This window comes from Ambystoma mexicanum, chromosome 6q (assembly GCF_040938575.1).
Source record: "Ambystoma mexicanum isolate Mex_15411 chromosome 6q, UKY_AmexF1_1, whole genome shotgun sequence".
Classification (NCBI taxonomy): Eukaryota; Metazoa; Chordata; class Amphibia; order Caudata; family Ambystomatidae; genus Ambystoma; species Ambystoma mexicanum.
Genome location: NC_090937.1, coordinates 855,733,300 through 855,750,024, shown reverse-complemented (window position 1 = coordinate 855,750,024; position 16,725 = coordinate 855,733,300). Strand labels below are relative to the sequence as shown.

At 48.8% G+C, this 16,725-nt stretch overlaps 1 protein-coding gene across 1 annotated transcript in view; it reads right to left on the bottom strand.

Annotated features, from left to right (window-relative positions):
• Positions 1-1,439: 1,439 nt before the first annotated feature.
• KLHL2 (kelch like family member 2) overlaps positions 1,440-16,725 on the bottom strand; it is an 864,825-nt gene continuing 849,539 nt past the window's right edge. Inside the window, exon 15 of the mRNA XM_069631381.1 lies at positions 1,440-2,553. Within this exon, the coding sequence (XP_069487482.1) occupies positions 2,525-2,553 (29 nt within the window). The 3' untranslated portion in view covers positions 1,440-2,524. The remainder of the gene's footprint in view (positions 2,554-16,725) is intronic.

Below are 16,725 nucleotides of genomic sequence, written 5' to 3'. Positions count from 1 at the left end.
ACCTCCACTGAGTTTTTATTTTCATTTATGTAATTAGTAAGTTCCTCTAATCGCTATGTCAGAAAGCAACCTACTATTGAATCTCAAACCAATATTTGTCTTCTTATTCACTAAGGAACAAGGCATAGACATTCTAACATCTGCATAATCAGAAATCATCATCTATTTTAAAGCAACAATAAATGCTTACAGTTTATTTGGTTGTGGTTCATCAAAGGAAAAAAACGGAAAAGGAGTGAATGTGCAGATGCAAACAGGCCCAGGTATGTGAGGAAGGACATGAAAAGGAATTTTAGCTTATTTTTTATTTTAGAAAGTCTACATGATACTCACTTCAGGGATGTTTCTTCAATGTTTTACAAATCCAGTGAATTTAAAGGGTAGCTTGGAAAAAATGCTGTTCCAGTACTGTGCACGCTATGGCACTTTTTGACATCTGGATACCAGTTCCCATGCCGTCAGGGATGGTGGAGGCTGGGTGAGATCCAGGACAAAGCACTTGCCTTACTTTTCAGGAAGTATCCTGGTCGATGCACCACCCACATCATAGCAGATCAAGAGTGTTTATTAAAACCCTGGCTTATGGCATATTCTCAGGCATGACTTTGGAATTACAATAAAGTGTATGTTGGGGGTGGAAGGCCCCAATGAATACACGGACACCAGCAGATTGGAGGACGTCTTACTTTATTTCAATACAAAACACAGGGGCCTGGCGTGTGGCACACAACTCCGGCAGCAGCCTTGATCCTGCTGCTTGTGCACCGATGCGTGCGGCAGGAATCACCCACACAGCTGCTCCTCCGCTTGGTGAGACTGCAGGCGGGAGGGAGGCGGGCTCCAGGAAAGACGTTCGCCCAAGTGCAGAGGCGCGTAGCAGGAGCAGGGATCCGCCAGCCGGTGGGATCACTGGGATGTCAGGAGGAGCACGCACAGAGGGATCTTCGGCGTGGGAAGGAGGAGGACTGCTGGCAGGAGGTTTCCTCGTCGCCAAATGTTGGGGGTGGAAGGCCCCAATGAATACACGGACACCAGCAGATTGGAGGACGTCTTACTTTATTTCAATACAAAACACAAGTGCCTTTTTCCTGGCACCTTCCTCCTCTTGCCCCATCATTTCCTGTGGTGACGTCTCCACCACCCGAGAGCTGCCTTAAAGGGGCAGCCACTCATAACAGTGTATTTGCATTGCATTTCCCCATGAAGGGGGATAACTCTGAAAAGGGTTGCTGACAAGCGGTCACTGACGCTTAACATTGCACTTTGCTGCATAAGAACATTATCGGTGATTACAGAGGACATGTGTCATACTTCTGCGCCGTCCTTGTTAAAAAGGGATTTTTACTGCTTAGGGGTGCCCTTACTGTGAAGTAAGAGTAATACAAATAACCTAAAGCATACAGAGTATGAGATAAATGATCATCTTGAGCACAGCACTATATGAGTTACAAAGTTTTATTTGAAAGAAAACAGCTAACAAATGACAGCCATTTTGATCATCTCTAAAAGGAGATTTTTTTTAACACAACTCAACTCAACAAAAGGCATTTTCGCCTTCAGAAATATGGACAAATACAGACAGTATCTTCATTTCTTTTAGTCAAAACAGCGTCAAAACGTTCACATACGCAAGTACTTCAAAATAACATGCAAATCCAATGGGAATCGATTATAAATTATGCTGTTCATGCCACGGAATCACTTCTAGTAGAGGTTCAAAAGCAATACAATGGAACATGATAATGACCAAAATTAACAAAATTGTTAAATTACTATAGGCAATGGCAACTCATATTTTACATTAAAAAATGTTGGCATTAGAACTTCAGAGGCAATACCTTCAAACTCCTTCAGAAATGGCATTTTGCACTGCTAGGCAAATTTCCAGATATCAAAAAATACAACTCTCTTTAACAACATAGCACTGGCATAATTCAAAGTACTCTGTCATTTATAAATAGTAGAATCAAATTTCAAACAGCTTTAAAGAAAAACAACCTTTACATATACAATATATACACACGTTTCATCACATTCTTATCATGAAAGATGCAGCTGTTGTCATAAAAAAAAATGCCACCAGTTACATGACTGATGCAAGACTCATTAGCTACCCAAGAGACTTACAGTTCATTCTCCCTGGAAAAAGAACAGAGTTACTTCACTTGAGAACGTCACTTTATTCCCTACCACAAAATGTTCGGTGTTCACCTAGGTTTGCCATCAATTGGTCCTTTTCGAAAGCAGCCTTTTTTCGTTATACAAGAACTTGCAAATAAAAGAGTCCACAAGCCACATTCAAAATTCGAAGGCAACTTCTGCGTCCATGCAGAAAAACCCCTACGCATTGCTTCTGTCGAGAGTAATCTTCAGTCTGCCGTCCTTCATCACAGAGGCGGATTTCCACTTCCGCCCTGCCTCAAAGTGCAGTCACAAGCAGAGAGGTAGGAACTCAGCTACCTCGGAAATATACTTGTTGAAGCCTGCTTCCGGCGTGTACAGAAATCAAAATCATTTCCCCCTCTCATAAGGGTTTATCAATAACTGTTACACCTAGGCAAGATAAAAAAAAGAGAGCCAAAGTTAAACATATTAACACAACTGAGCTACAAACAACATTTTTATAATATTCACTGGGTTTGCAGTCAATAAAGATTGTTAATTGATATTGACAATTTTGGTGGAGGTAGGGGGGCTGCTGGTTGGAATCGCAAAAATCATTTAAACGTATTTTTAAATGGAAAGGTAACATGGGGATGAATAGCTTTTTAAAAACATATTTATGATAGAAGTAGAAATCAAGGATGAAATGTGTAACATGACCAGGTTAAAAATGTATGACTTTTGCATGCTCATTTTATAGGCAACATGTCAAATGCTAAATAGAACATTGCCAGTAACAGGTAAAGTGCACACATGTTTAGTGTTCCCTTTTTATGCGCTGGATCAATGCCAGAGGTGTTGCTAGGGGAGGTGGGGTCGGCTTAGGGGCTATAGCCCCGGGTCTTTTGGTTGTAACCCCGGATAGAATCTCAGGGGCTACAACCAAAAGGCTACAGCTAACCCGTAGTATTGTCAGCCCTGATATTAGCGTAGCCCCGGATCTTTTCCCGACCTAGCAACACCCCTGATCAATGCTGTACATTTCTTTTAATTTCATCATCAAGTTCAGAGAGAAAAAAAGCAGCATTAGAGTGTATACATCAAGAAATGTGAAAAAACATTGCTATTCAGAAGTGGACAGTTCACCAAAGGTTTCAATGGAGATCATCTGCTGAGATGTGAGGTGAGGAATGTTTCTGCTCATTGGAAGCTTCTGATGTTTGAAGAGTTAGGTTCTTATAATTCATTATGTGAGTCATCAGGAAAGTGAACACATAATCTGTCAGCTGGATGTTTGAGTGGCAGGCAGCATAGTCCCCCAGGGTGCTTTATACACAGGGGACCATGAAGCCTGCCTCTGAGCAGGGGTGCGTCCCCCTGCCGGGTATTTTTGTTTTTTTGTGAGTGCTCTGCAAAGCACATATGTTGCAATAATGAACGGCAGGCGGGACGTATGAAGCCTGGGCTGCCGAATTATTAAAGAAATCGTGCTATTTTGTGATGAAGGTAACGGTTCTGCCCGAGGTGTATCGCTGATATATCGCCCTGGGGCTAACAATGCAGCGGACTACCTCTCCCGACACCCAAGAGGGGGCTCACAGGAGGCCACGTCGGCGGATGAGGCCGACGAATATGTTCGCCTGGTCGTGGAAACGCCCACCCCAAACTCCAAGCAGGTGGAAGAGCTGGCGTCAAAAAGCGACAAGTGTTTTGCCATCCTGAGGGAGGCCATGCAGCGAGGTGCCTGGAAGACGGTGTTGGAGGCGGTGGAACGCCGAACATGTGAAGCCAGGGTGGCCTTGGAGCAGTTATGGCGAGTGAGAGAAGAACTGACGTTCTCGGAGTCGGGGCTGTTACTAAGGGGTGAGAGGATCGTGGTGCCCCAGGCCAAAGTCACGCAGGCCATCGCCCTGGCGCACCATGGCCACCAAGGGGCCCCCAAGACAAAGGCTCGCCTCCACCAGAAGGTGTGGTTCCCGGAGCTAGAGCGGAGGGTAGAGGCGTTCGTGGCATCGTGCGTATGGTGCCAGGCCGCGGCACCGGCCCAGCGAGAACCGTCCATTGAAACAATGCCAAGAGGGACTAGGCCATGGGAAGTCGTGCATGCGGACTCAGGGTCCACGTCGAGAGGCACTCACTTCCTGGTTGTGGTGGACGAGTGGTCTCGGTATCCGGAGGTCGAGTTCATAGAGTCCGTCGCATTTGAGAACATGGTGGTGGCGCTGGAGAAGATTTTCGCCGCCCATGGCCTGCCCTCCGTAATGTGCTCTGACAATTGGGCACCATTCCAGGGTGAGAGCTTCGCTGAGCTCATGAAGGACTATGGTATCCAGTACCGAAGAGTTACCCCACTCTAGCCCCGGGCTAACGGTGAAGCAGAGCGCATGATGCGCACACTTAACAAAGTCTTCAGGATCGCCCAAGGAAAGGGCGAGTGCTTGCAGAGGGCATTATATGTGTTTCTGCGGGGATATCGAACCACACCCCACTCGTCAACGGGGGTGGCACCGGCAGAGGCTCTCTTCCAACGATGCCCGAGGGACGTGATACCGGAGCTGAGCGACAGGGAGCCCGCCGTGATTGACAATGAACAGGACGAGGAGGACAGACGAACGAGGACGCAGATGGAAAACATCAGAAGAGGGCTGAGACCCCCACACATTGCTCTGGGGGATGAGGTGCTGGTGAAGAATCGCCACCCACAAGGCAAGCTGTGGACGTCGTGGCGGTGAAGGGCTCTATGGTGACTGCATCTGATGGAACGTCATCTGTGACGAGAAATGCCTGCTTCTTCAAGAAAATCGGCGAGCCGAGAGTGGATAGCCCGGACAACCGAGGAGGTGAGGAGGCGCTGGATGAAGGCGGAGGTGAAGGCCCCGCTGTGGACTCTCCTGTTCGGGGCAGGCCAGGGCAAAACACACCGGCCAGAGACGTTGGCAGGAGGTACCCCCTGAGAACAGGGCGTGGGAAACCTGCCCGTCTCACAGACTATGGGACACACTGAGCTGGGAGGCTGACCTGGGGACATGGTCAGGCCGTAGCAAGTACCCTCGGGGGTTCCAGGGTGGCTGCTAATAAACGGGGGTTCACTGTGTGTGTATTTGGTGTGATGTGTAGACGTTTGATAGTTAGATCCTCTTTTATCCAATTTGTTGTTATGGAAAAGGAGGAGTGTGGTGCTGGCCCTTTAAGGGCGCGCACGCGACGGGGTGACGTTCACTCCGTCGTGTGCCCTGTTAAATAAACGGGGCATGTCCGGTGGCGTCACAACCACCGGGGAGCCCACACGAGAAAACATCTCTGTCTCCGTGTCTCTGTGTCACAGGGGGTGGGGGGCTCACGGACGGCAGTGCTTGGACACTGCCAACAACAATGTTGCATTAGACCCAGTGGCTGCTGGATTGCCTTGTGCTTGCCTGCCATCGCTGCAGCAGCACTACTGGTGGAAAGGACACACTGGTAAAAATGCTATGATTCTCTTGTTGAGCAATGCTGCATGTGCATCCCACAAGCGAGGCAGGGTAACTGCTGTTACCATCGGCAGCTGGGAGAGGGGCTGCCCCAACCTCCCCGTGCCTGCTCCTCTCCTCCCCCCAGCTACAGAGACATGCAGTCTCGGCGGCACACAAAGCCACGGAAGGGTCGGAAGGGTAAGGTGCGAACAGTCATCTCACCCTTCCTCCAAACAGCAAGGTGCTAAGCGCCATAAGGAAAACAACTGTCAGGCAGGGCCCAGGTTCAAAAGATCTGCCCCCACCAGGGGGTCAGACAGTCGGCTATCCGGCCGGGGGCTGCAACAACAGCAGCCCCCACCACATACACAACAAAGACCCAGGGCCTCCCTGGGTCCTATAAATGAGATCAACATGCTCAGAGTAAACACAATCTGTTTGTGGACCCTGAACAGGGACCCAAGCAAACAGGAGGTTCACTGTTTACTCAGTGTCTTCCCAATCTTCTTGCTTCTTTACCACAGAACCCGCCCACCCTACAAAAAAGGGAGAAGAACAAAAAGAAGTACAAGGCACTGTACGGTGCCCACAACAAGTCATGGGACACAAGAAGGCGGCACGGGTCCGAGGGGTAACCTCAGGACCCGGTGCCCAAAAGTATGATACCATCATGATATGTGATATTTTTATTGCCATAACTCATATCTGTACAATAAAATCCTACGGCCTTTTATTGCCAACACTTGATACAAATTGTGAGCCTATCATTATGGGAGAGGGTTTGGGGTTCGGCCATTACTAATGCATGCCTATGGGTTCAGCAGTTATAACCGTGACTAGTTCGCCCCCACCGTTGTGATGATTGCACAGTTATATTGTCAGAATTGTACTCTGTGTCTGGCCCATAATGTGGGACGAGCAGTGAAGGCGTCCGGTACTGTAGATATTTTATCAGGTTGGACAGAAGCCTATCCCTGCAGAACGCAGATGCTACTACTGTTGCAAAGAAACTGTAGCTTGAATAGATGCCCCAGTTTGGACTCCCTCTCATCATAGATAATGACTGAGGTTGTAAAGCATAGGGGTTTCCTAGCATTTATTTATTTATTTGTTTATTTATTTATTTATTCATTGCAGATTTGTAAGGTGCTTATAAAACAAATGGTGTTTCAAGGTGCCACAAGACAAAAAGTGGGGGGGCAAGGGAGAAAGATAATATCAGTCCTACTAGGCGTTGTGACATTCTGATTGTGCAAGTGCAGTAACAAGAAGTGCGAGGAAGGGACGGCAGTGCAAGTTGGCGCAAAATGTGAAGTGCTAGGGTTGGAAGGGGATGTCACGATTCCTGCCCACAGCCCCCCGACATATCAGGCTGGAGCCAGGTCACGGCCACCTCGTCGGCCCCTACGGGCCTCTCCATCTCCCCAGACACCTACTTGGATTCAGACTTGGCGCCTTTGGCACCAAGCTCACACACAGCTCTGAGATCCACTTAGTATTGGACTTGCAATGTATTATGGGGCAATGGATGCCCCCATGTAATTCAGTTTCTTGAACTGGATGAGCGGTCTAGTCTTTCGGGTGTGGCTCAGCCCAGGGATACCTGGGATACCTGCAGACTATTTAAACCACACCCGGCCTGAGAAACATGCTTTGCGTTTCTCTGCACCTGCAGGGTGACACTCACCGTGCTCGGATCTCCTGAAGAGGCCCACTTCTTTCTTCAGCGCCAGCGCACCTGCAAGAATAAGAACTTTGTTGCCAATACTCACCTCGAAGAGCATCCAACTTCTGTCCAGCTCTTCCCAGTCTTGCGGATTCCTACGGCAGAGTCATCTCCATCTCGGCACGCCGTGCCCTACCAAAGGGGAGAAGAATAGAAGAAAAGACGTTAATAAGCATTCTGCAATACTTAGCTCTCTCGAATTTGCAAAAAGAGTTTAATCCTTACCTGAACTCCCGTCGATCGGACAACTTCTGCTCCGGAGCATCCCGCCGATCTGAAAAAGGGGAAAAGACACATCAGGTTAGCGCAAAACATTTAAGAGGCGCCGCGCCGCACATCGCGCTTTCTCACCGCAGCTCATCTCTTCAGCTCGCTTCCATGCTGGGTAACTGCGGCACCTAAAAGGACACGGAAAAGACGAACATTGGTTAGTGCTAAGGAAGCCAATAAGCATCACGCTCCGCATTCCTACTTACTTCAGCAGCGCATCACCCTCCTCAAGACCTTCATCACCTAAGGAAAGAAAGACACAGGGCCTCATTACGACCCAGGCGGTAAGTTACCGCCTGGGTCGTACCTTTACCACCATGCGTAAACTACGTTTACGCCATGGTGGTTGGCGGACTTACCGCCCCATTCCGAGTTTGGCGGGGCGGTAAGTCCCCAATCCCCATTTACCCTTCCTCATTCCCATTTTTGCCCCATAGGGCATAATGGGAGTGGGGAAGGCGTTAATTGCGCCACCGTAAATTACGGTGGCGTAATTAACGACAAGGTCCCTTAGCGCCATGGATCTTAACGGCTGCAAAAAGCAGCCGTTAAGATCTCCATGGCGCTAAGGGACCTCGGAATCCGGCGTTAAGTGTCGGCGCCGTTTACGGCGCCGTAAAGCCCTTAACGCCGGGGTTGTAATGAGGCCCACAGTATTAAAGGGACTACAGCCAGCAGAACTTTTGTAAAACTCATTCCAATTACCGGTCGGGCTGAAGCCGCAGCAAGCCCCGTCCGCCGGGCCCGTGCCAGTGAAGCAACTAGACACCCTCCAGCCCGCCTCACCCAACGCAACCCTGCATCGAACGCAGGACAGAGAGCGCCCCTCATCAAAAAATGAGGTGAGGAGAGGTCCGGGGGAAGGTTGGGACCCAGGGAAGAAAAGGGGGGCCAGGCAAGCAAGACCAATAAGGAATTGACCTCTGATAATACTGAGTTTCAGGCCCAGTGCTTGGTTGAGCAAGTCCAGGGAAGGGTTCGAAGTGGTCGGAAGTCCGGACCGGCTGAGTGGCGCCCCCGTGGATATCAGGTGAGCATTACAGAACACAAAGCCTCAAACCAAAAATCCACCTCGGCGTCATGGAAACGTCAGAAACCGACCAGTTAGCCCAAATGTTGGGACAGTTACGCTCTGAAGTACACGCAGCCAGGCAGGAGACACACACCCTGAGGAGGGAGTTGATAGTTGCTAAGGAACGAACAGATGACCTAAGCCGACAACTTCTCCAGTCGCAAGCGGGACATGCACCATTGCCGGGAAACGTGCCTACAATGCCAGTACCATCAGCCAGCCCTGTTCAGATAACCCTTCCTGGGGCAGTTCCCTTGGTGCCAACGGAGTGATTCACTGGGGATCCTAAGAAATTTGCCACTTTTATGAACCAGTGCCATCTGCACTTCCTTTGCAGGTCCGGGGCCTTTCCAAATGACCAATCAAGGGTTGCATTTGTGCTATCTTATTTGAGAGGAAGTGCTGCAGACTGGTCAGCACCATTTGTGGCTCAAGACGATCCTCTGTTACGCGATTTCAGGGGTTTTCGACAGGAAATGGAAAAACTTCTCACCCGTCCTACTCATGGACAGGCTCTAGACAACAAACTTCTATCCCTTTGTCAAGGGAACCAAGACCTATTGACATACATTGCCACGTTCAATAGACTTGTTGTTGAAGCTGAATGGCCTACAGAGAAAAGAACCACGTTATTTCATAGGGGTCTGCGGGGAGAGCTAAAGGATGTCCTCGCACAAGTTGTGGACCCCCCTCAAGACTTTGCAGAATTTATTGACGTGGTGGTTCAGCTAGATCAAAGATTGCAAGACCGAAGAGCAGATCGGATCAGACCCGACTCTCGTCCTATTTATGTGCAATCAAGGGACAATGTTTCTCAATCAACAGAAGGCTCAGGTGAACCAATGCAGATTGGAAGCGTCAGGCCACCCTTGACTAAGGCGGAAAGCGATAGGAGGAGGCAACAGCAATTATGTTTGTACTGTGGAAAATCGGGTCACTTTCTAAAGGAGTGCCCAGTGAAGTCACCGAGAAGCATAGTAGGAGCTACGGACAAGGAAGACCCCATCAAAGAGTCGGAAAACTCCCCAGCCCGGCAAGTGTAGGGGTCCACTTGTCAAGCGAAGAAAGTGAACTACAGACCTCCCATTTTGCACTACCTGTGATCCTGATCGATCACCAACAACCATTGCGGATGCACGCAGCAAGGGCGTACATAGACAGTGGGGCTGTTGGGAATTACATAGAACAAGATCTCGCAGCAAAGATGGGACTTCCTTTAGGTCCAAAGTTAACCACAGACACTGTAACCACAGTCGATGGCAAGGAAATAGCCTCCGGTCCAGTATCCCAATGCACTGCAACATTAACCCTTCTGTGCCAGGATGGGCATCAAGAATCTATTGCTTTCGACCTCATCAAGGCACCTCAGTTTCGACTGATCTTAGGGATGCCCTGGTTGGTAGCTCATAATCCTCGAATAGATTGGCGAGCAAAGGAGCTGGCCTTCTCCGAGACCTGTGCTCAAACGTGTTGTCATCAAGAGAAACAATCAATCGACGCCAGAACTTCTACGCTGGGAACAGTGGCAGCCGGGACCCTACCAAGAGAATACCAGGATTTTCAAGACGTGTTTCAGAAGGAACAAGCTAATACCCTACCTCCACACAGACCATACGATTGCCAGATTGACCTGATACCCAGCACCCAGATCCCTTGTGGACAAATCTACGCACTCACAGAACCAGAAAACCAGCACCTGAAGTCCTATCTCGACCAATACCTGGCAAACGGGTTCATCCATCCCTCGAAGTCCCCGGCGGCCAGTCCTCTGTTCTTCGTACCGAAAATGGAAGGGGACCTAAGAACGTGCATCGACTATCGCACATTGAACCAGATTACCGTCAAAAACCGTTACCCCCTGCCATTGATTCCTGAACTGCTTGACCAAGTCAAAGACGCCCAAATCTACACAAAACTAGAGCTAAGAGGAGCATATCACTTTGTCCAAATTAAAGGGGGCAACGAATGGAAAACCGCCTTTCGTACCAAGTATGGCCTGTACGAATATCAAGTAATGCCCTTTGGCCTTTGCAACGCGCCAGCTGCATTTCAATATTTCATGAACAATGTTTTAAGGGAATTAATTGATGTCTGTGCTTTAGTATACATTGACGACATCCTAGTGTACTCCGCATCAAAACAAGACCACGTCAAACACGTTTGATCCGTACTGGCAAAACTCTGCCAGCATCAGCTCTATGCCAAACTTGAAAAGTGTTCCTTCCATGTTTCCGAGCTGGAGTTCCTAGGTTTCATTTTTAGTCCGAGGGTATCCGTATGGATGTACACAAGGTAGATGCGATCCTAAACTGCCCATCACCAAACTTGTTCAAGGGCGTACAGAGCATGTTAGGTTTCGCAAACTTCTACCGCCAGTTCATCCCGGAATTCTCACAGATAGTACATCCCATCACATCGTTACTAAAAAAGAGCAATAAAAAATTTCAATGGACAGAGGAAGCAGAAAGAGCTTTCCAGGAACTTAAGGCTCGATTCACTTCGGCCCCAATTCTACGCCCTCCTCGCCCAGAACTCCCATACGTGGTGGAAACGGACGCATCAAACATGGCCATGGGAGCAGTCCTCTCGCAAAAGGATCCTGAAACAGGGTAAAGTTACACCCCGTTGCCTTCTGGTCACGTAAATTTACACCCCCCGAGCTCAATTACGCCATCACAGATAAAGAGCTCCTAGCCATCAAGTCTGCCTTTAAGGCCTGGCGCCATTACCTTCTGGGTGCAAGACACACCATCACTGTCATAACAGATCACCAAAATCTCCAGTATCTAAAAACTGCTAAAGCGCAATCTTCACGACAGTTACGTTGGGCCCTATTCTTCGCTGAATATGACTACGTGATTACATTTCGACCTGGAGTCAAAAACGGGAAGGCTGATGCCCTTTCACGTATGGGTATTGAAGAACAGGACTACAAACCAGCGGACCCGATACCTATTATCCCATGTGATAAACTCCTGGGAATTACATCAACCATCACTCAGAAAGAACTGCACGAAAAAATCCAAAACTTGATGAGTCCTAAGCAATCACAAGAGTGGTGCACACAAGGGGAACATTACATGATAAGGGACCAGTTGCCCTACTTCAGAAACAGCTTATTCTTACCAAATCAGGAACTACGAGAACAAGTCATGTCCAGCTATCATGATTCCTTAATCAAAGGCCACCCGTGGATCGCAAAAACTTTAGCCAAAGTAAAACGGAATTATTGGTGACCCACGTGGCGTAAAGACATTGGGCCTCATTACGACCCAGGCGCTAATGGGTTAACAGCGCCGTAAAAGGCTGCGGCGCCGTTAACCTATTAGCGCCTAATTACGAGGTCCCTTTGCGGGACCCGACCTTAACGGCTGGTTTTACCAGCCGTTAAAGTAGGGTGCCGCAAAGGGACCTTGGTGCTAAGTACGGTGCTGCAATTTGCGGCACCGTACTTAGTGCCTTCCCCATTCCCATTGAGCCCTATGGGGCAAAAATGGGGAATGGCCCATGGTGAATGGGGAATTACCGCCCCGCCAACTTTGGAATGGGGCGGTAATTCCGCCATTCACCATGGCAGACCCCGGCATGGACCATGGTGCTAATAGCACCATGGTTTAGCGCCGGGGTCGTAATGAGGCCCATTGTTCAATTTATCCAATCGTGTGGAGTATGCGCTCAAAACAAATCATCCAAACAGAAACCGGCATTACTCTTGCAACCGTTGGATATCCCACCAGCACCCTGGCACACGTTATCCCTCGACTTTATTACTGACCTACCATCCAGTCAGGGATTCAACACCATTCTAGTAGTTGTGGACCTGTTTTAAAAAATGGCACACTTCATCCCTCTAAAGGGGCTCCCCAACGCTTCCACTCTAGCAAAAGTATTTCTGGAATGCATCGTACGGCTCCATGGTTGCCCCTCGGTACTGGTTTTGGATCGTAGTACTCAGTTCGTGTCCAATTTCTGGAGGAAGTGCTGCTCTTTGGCTCACATTGACATCCGACTATCCACCAGTCACCATCCTCAAACGGATGGTCAAACTGAGCGAAAAAATCAGATGCTCGAGCAGTATCTACGCTGTATGCACCATGAAGCTGAGGAGAGCTGGTCAGATATATTATGGATTGCTGAATATGCCTATAACAACTCCCTACACACCAGTACTGGGCAAACACCCTTCTATACCATATATGGTCGACACCCACGCACTTCCGAGTTGGGCACCCCTACAACCTTAGAAATGCCAGCAATTAAAACCTTACATACAACCATTTCACAAACCTTCAAAAGGGCTGCAGAACACCTACTCCAAGCTAAGGATCGTCAGAAGAAATTTGCAGACCAACACTGAATCACAGCCCCTAACTACCAAGTGGGAGACAAAGTCTGGCTGGCATCCAAGCATGTACCCATTAAAGGGACCCAAACCTTCCGTCCAAGATACCTGGGCCCATACACTATCACCTCCGTGATAAATCCAGTAGCTGTCAAACTAGCCTTCCCAGCTAATATGCTAATTCATCCTGTGTTCCACGTGTCTCTCTTAAAGCCTGTTCAACCTAGGACTCGTGTGATACCAGCACCGAAGCCAGTTGAGATTGCAGGAGAGCCGGAATTCGAGGTCAAGGACATCCTGGATTCCAAGTATGTCAGATCCAAACTATACTATCTAGTGGACTGGAAAGGGTACGGTCCCCAGGACAGAACATGGGAACCCTGTGAATACATCCACGCACCTCGTCTGCTTAGGAGGTTTCACCAAAACCACCCAAACAAGCCAGGACCTGAGGGGAAAGCCACCTTGAGAGGGGCCTTGGGGGGAGTGCTGTCACGATTCCTGCCCCCAGCTCCCCGGCATATCAGGCTGGAGCCAGGTCACGGCCACCTAGTCGGGCCCTAAGGGCCTCTCCATCTCCCCAGACACCTACTTGGACTCAGACTTGGCACCTTTGGCACCAAGCTCACACACAGCCCTGACATCAACTTAGTATTGAACTTGCAATGTATTACGGGGCAATGGATGCCCCCATGTAATTCAGTTCCTTGAACTGGATGAGCGGTCTAGTCTTTCGGGTGTGGCTCAGCCCAGGGGTACCTGGGATACCTACAGACTATTTAAACCACACCTGGCCTGAGAAACATGCTTTGCGTTTCTCTGCACCTGCAGCGTGACACTCACCGTGCTCGGATCTCCTAAAGAGGCCAACTTCTTTCTTCAGCGCCAGCGCACCTGCAAGAATAAGAACTTTGTTGCCAATACTCACCTCGAAGAGCATCCAACTTCCGTCCAGCGCCCTACCAAAGGGGAGAAGAATAGAAGAAAAGACGTTAGTAAGCATTCTGCAATACTTAGCTCTCTCGAATTTGCAAATAGAGTTTAATCCTTACCTGAACTCCCGTCGATCGGACAACTTCTGCTCCGGAGCATCCCGCCGATCTGAAAAAGGGGAAACGACACATCAGGTTAGCAAAAACATTTAAGAGGCACCGCACATCGCGCTTTCTCACCGCAGCTCATCTCGCTTCCATGCTGGGTTACTGCGGCACCTAAAAGGACACGGAAAAGACGAACATTGGTTAGTGCTAAGGAAGCCAATAAGCATCACGCTTCGCATTCCTACTTACTTCAGCAGCGCATCACCATCCTCAAGACCTTCATCACCTAAGGAAAGAAAGACACACTATTAAAGGGACTAGAGCCATCAGAACTTTTGTTAGACTCATTCCAATTACCGGTCGGGCTGAAGCCGCAGCAAGCCCCGTCCGCCGGGCCCGTGCCAGTGAAGCAACTAGGCACCCTCCAGCCCACATCACCCAACGCACCTCTGCATCGAAGGCAGGACGGAGAGTGCCCCACATCAAAAAACAAGGTGAGGAGAGGTCCGTGGGAAGGTTGGAACGCAGGGAAGAAAAGGGGGGCCAGACAAGCAAGACCAATAGGGAATTGACCTCTGATAATACTGTGTTTCAGGCCCAATGCTTGGTTGAGCAAGTCCAGGGAAGGGTTTGAAGTGGTCGGAAGTCCGGACCGGCTGAGTGGCATCCCGTGGAAATCAGATGAGTATTACAGGGGAGTGCAAGGCAATAGGAGAGAGTGGAGTAAAAGGGGTGGTCGAGGAGGGTAGGCGGCCAAAGGTGCTTTCCCAGTGCTAAGGGGGGGCCTGGTGGGCAAGTGTCAGGGATTCCATGTGGTGCAAGGGGTGAGGGTCTGTTAGGGAGAATTCTCCAGAATGGCTAATTTCCCTTACCTGTTGAGTCCCTCAGCAGCGTTGCTGGATTTCTAGGATTGATTTTCTTTCACCTGCTAAGAGTGTGAGCCTTTTTTCCCACTCTTACATGTGTTTTGCTGTGTGTTGTACATTTTATGCTCATGGACTATGGAGTCTCACCTACTCCATGGGCATCATCCTTTTAATTTGTGTCACACAGCACCCTTAGTGCAGTGACACAGGGTTGTCTTTTTAGACTTCCCACTTCAAACTCCATTTTCTGGGACTGACTACTGTCTCCCAGAACATGTAAAGTTGCCATTGACTTTACTAGTCTTTTTAAACTTACAGACCCAGTACAAACTATAGTCCCATAGAGTACTGGGAGGGTTAATAGTCATCCCTTTTTGTCTGTTTCTCATGGAACATTATTTTGTTCCCCTTTCTCTAAGATTTGGCTGGTGGCAGTGGTATCTACCATTTTTATTCTACCGCAATCTATGAACATAGCTTAGGTAACGTTAGAGGCTATGGTGGTAGCCTCAAACTCTAATCCGCTGGACCCCTTTTAATTTTATTTCATTCCGGTCGGGTTTATTCGCCATTTCTTTTTGTAAAGGTCTTTCTCGTGTTTTACTCTGCGTGCCAAACCAGGTTTGGTTCCTTTGTTCGCCGTCCTTTGGCGGGCTTCTGCACTGAAGCCCTCCTTAGGCGCCTGAGTGTCTGGGTGGACGGGATGTGAGGAAGGGGTTTGAGGCCCCCTGCACAGGGTCTCCTTGGAGACCCAAGTCGCACTCTAGTTTGACTGGCTAGGTGGCTGTCCTGCCAGGACAGCCACCCTGCTGTGTGATTGACAAGCCAGGCTGTGTGAATGGTGGAAAACTGCTTAAAAGCAGGTCTCTGGGACTTGGAAGGCAGAGTCGCCACTGGAACGAGAGAACCAATGAGGAGCTGAAAGAAGACGACTGCTGCAACTACTGGACATCCTGCTGAAGCCCTTCTGCAGGTCCGAATGGCCCCAAACTCCGATGACCGAGAAGATCTGCAAGGAATCTTCTTCCCTTGAGCTTGGTGCGACCAACCAGCTCACCAAACACCAAACACCGGCCTACCTCTCCTGGTCGAATTTGCTGTGGCTCGCTGCAGTGAACCGGATAGCCAGGAGGAACGGAACCTGTTTGGGTTTTAAGGAGCGCACCTTTTATTCAACGCTTTGCTCTGCTGCTGGCTTCTTCCCTGGGCAGTGCAGGACCCTCCAGTCTTCCTCCTTCTTGTCACCACGACATTCGCTTCAGGAACCGTGAGCTTGCAGGAACTCCCAGGAACAACTGCCTCAGCTACAGCATTCTTCTTCATTTAAGGTACTGTGTAAATCCGGTCGTTCGTTCCGTCCGACCGTGGCGAAAGTGTTTGAAATCTTTCGCCTCTCCGAAGGCTTGTCCTTCTCTTCTCCTTTGAATAACTTTTCTTCCGACCAACTTTGTTTTGAACTCTTGGCAAAGACTTAACCGCGAACTACTCTGAACTGTGTGATCCTCTGCAAAGACTCTGAACCATTAACATTGGCCCAGGCCTATTGACTTGAATCCTAGTTGTAGTAAGCATTTTGTAGATTGCCCTGCCTATCACTTGTTGGTGTTATTGATATGGGATAACCATGTCTTTTACTCCCTTTTAAATTGCTGGAGTGCCATTTTGCTCACATTTCATTTTGAGCTTAACTTGTCCAGAATTTATTAGGGGTTATTGCAGTGTATTAAAATATTGATTTTCTGCTGCTTTATATTAGTGAACTGTTTTATAACTGATGGTGTAAATAAATGTATATTCATTTACTCAGAAACCTTGAGTCAGTGTTTGTTTGAACCATAGTAATTATTGTCCTTT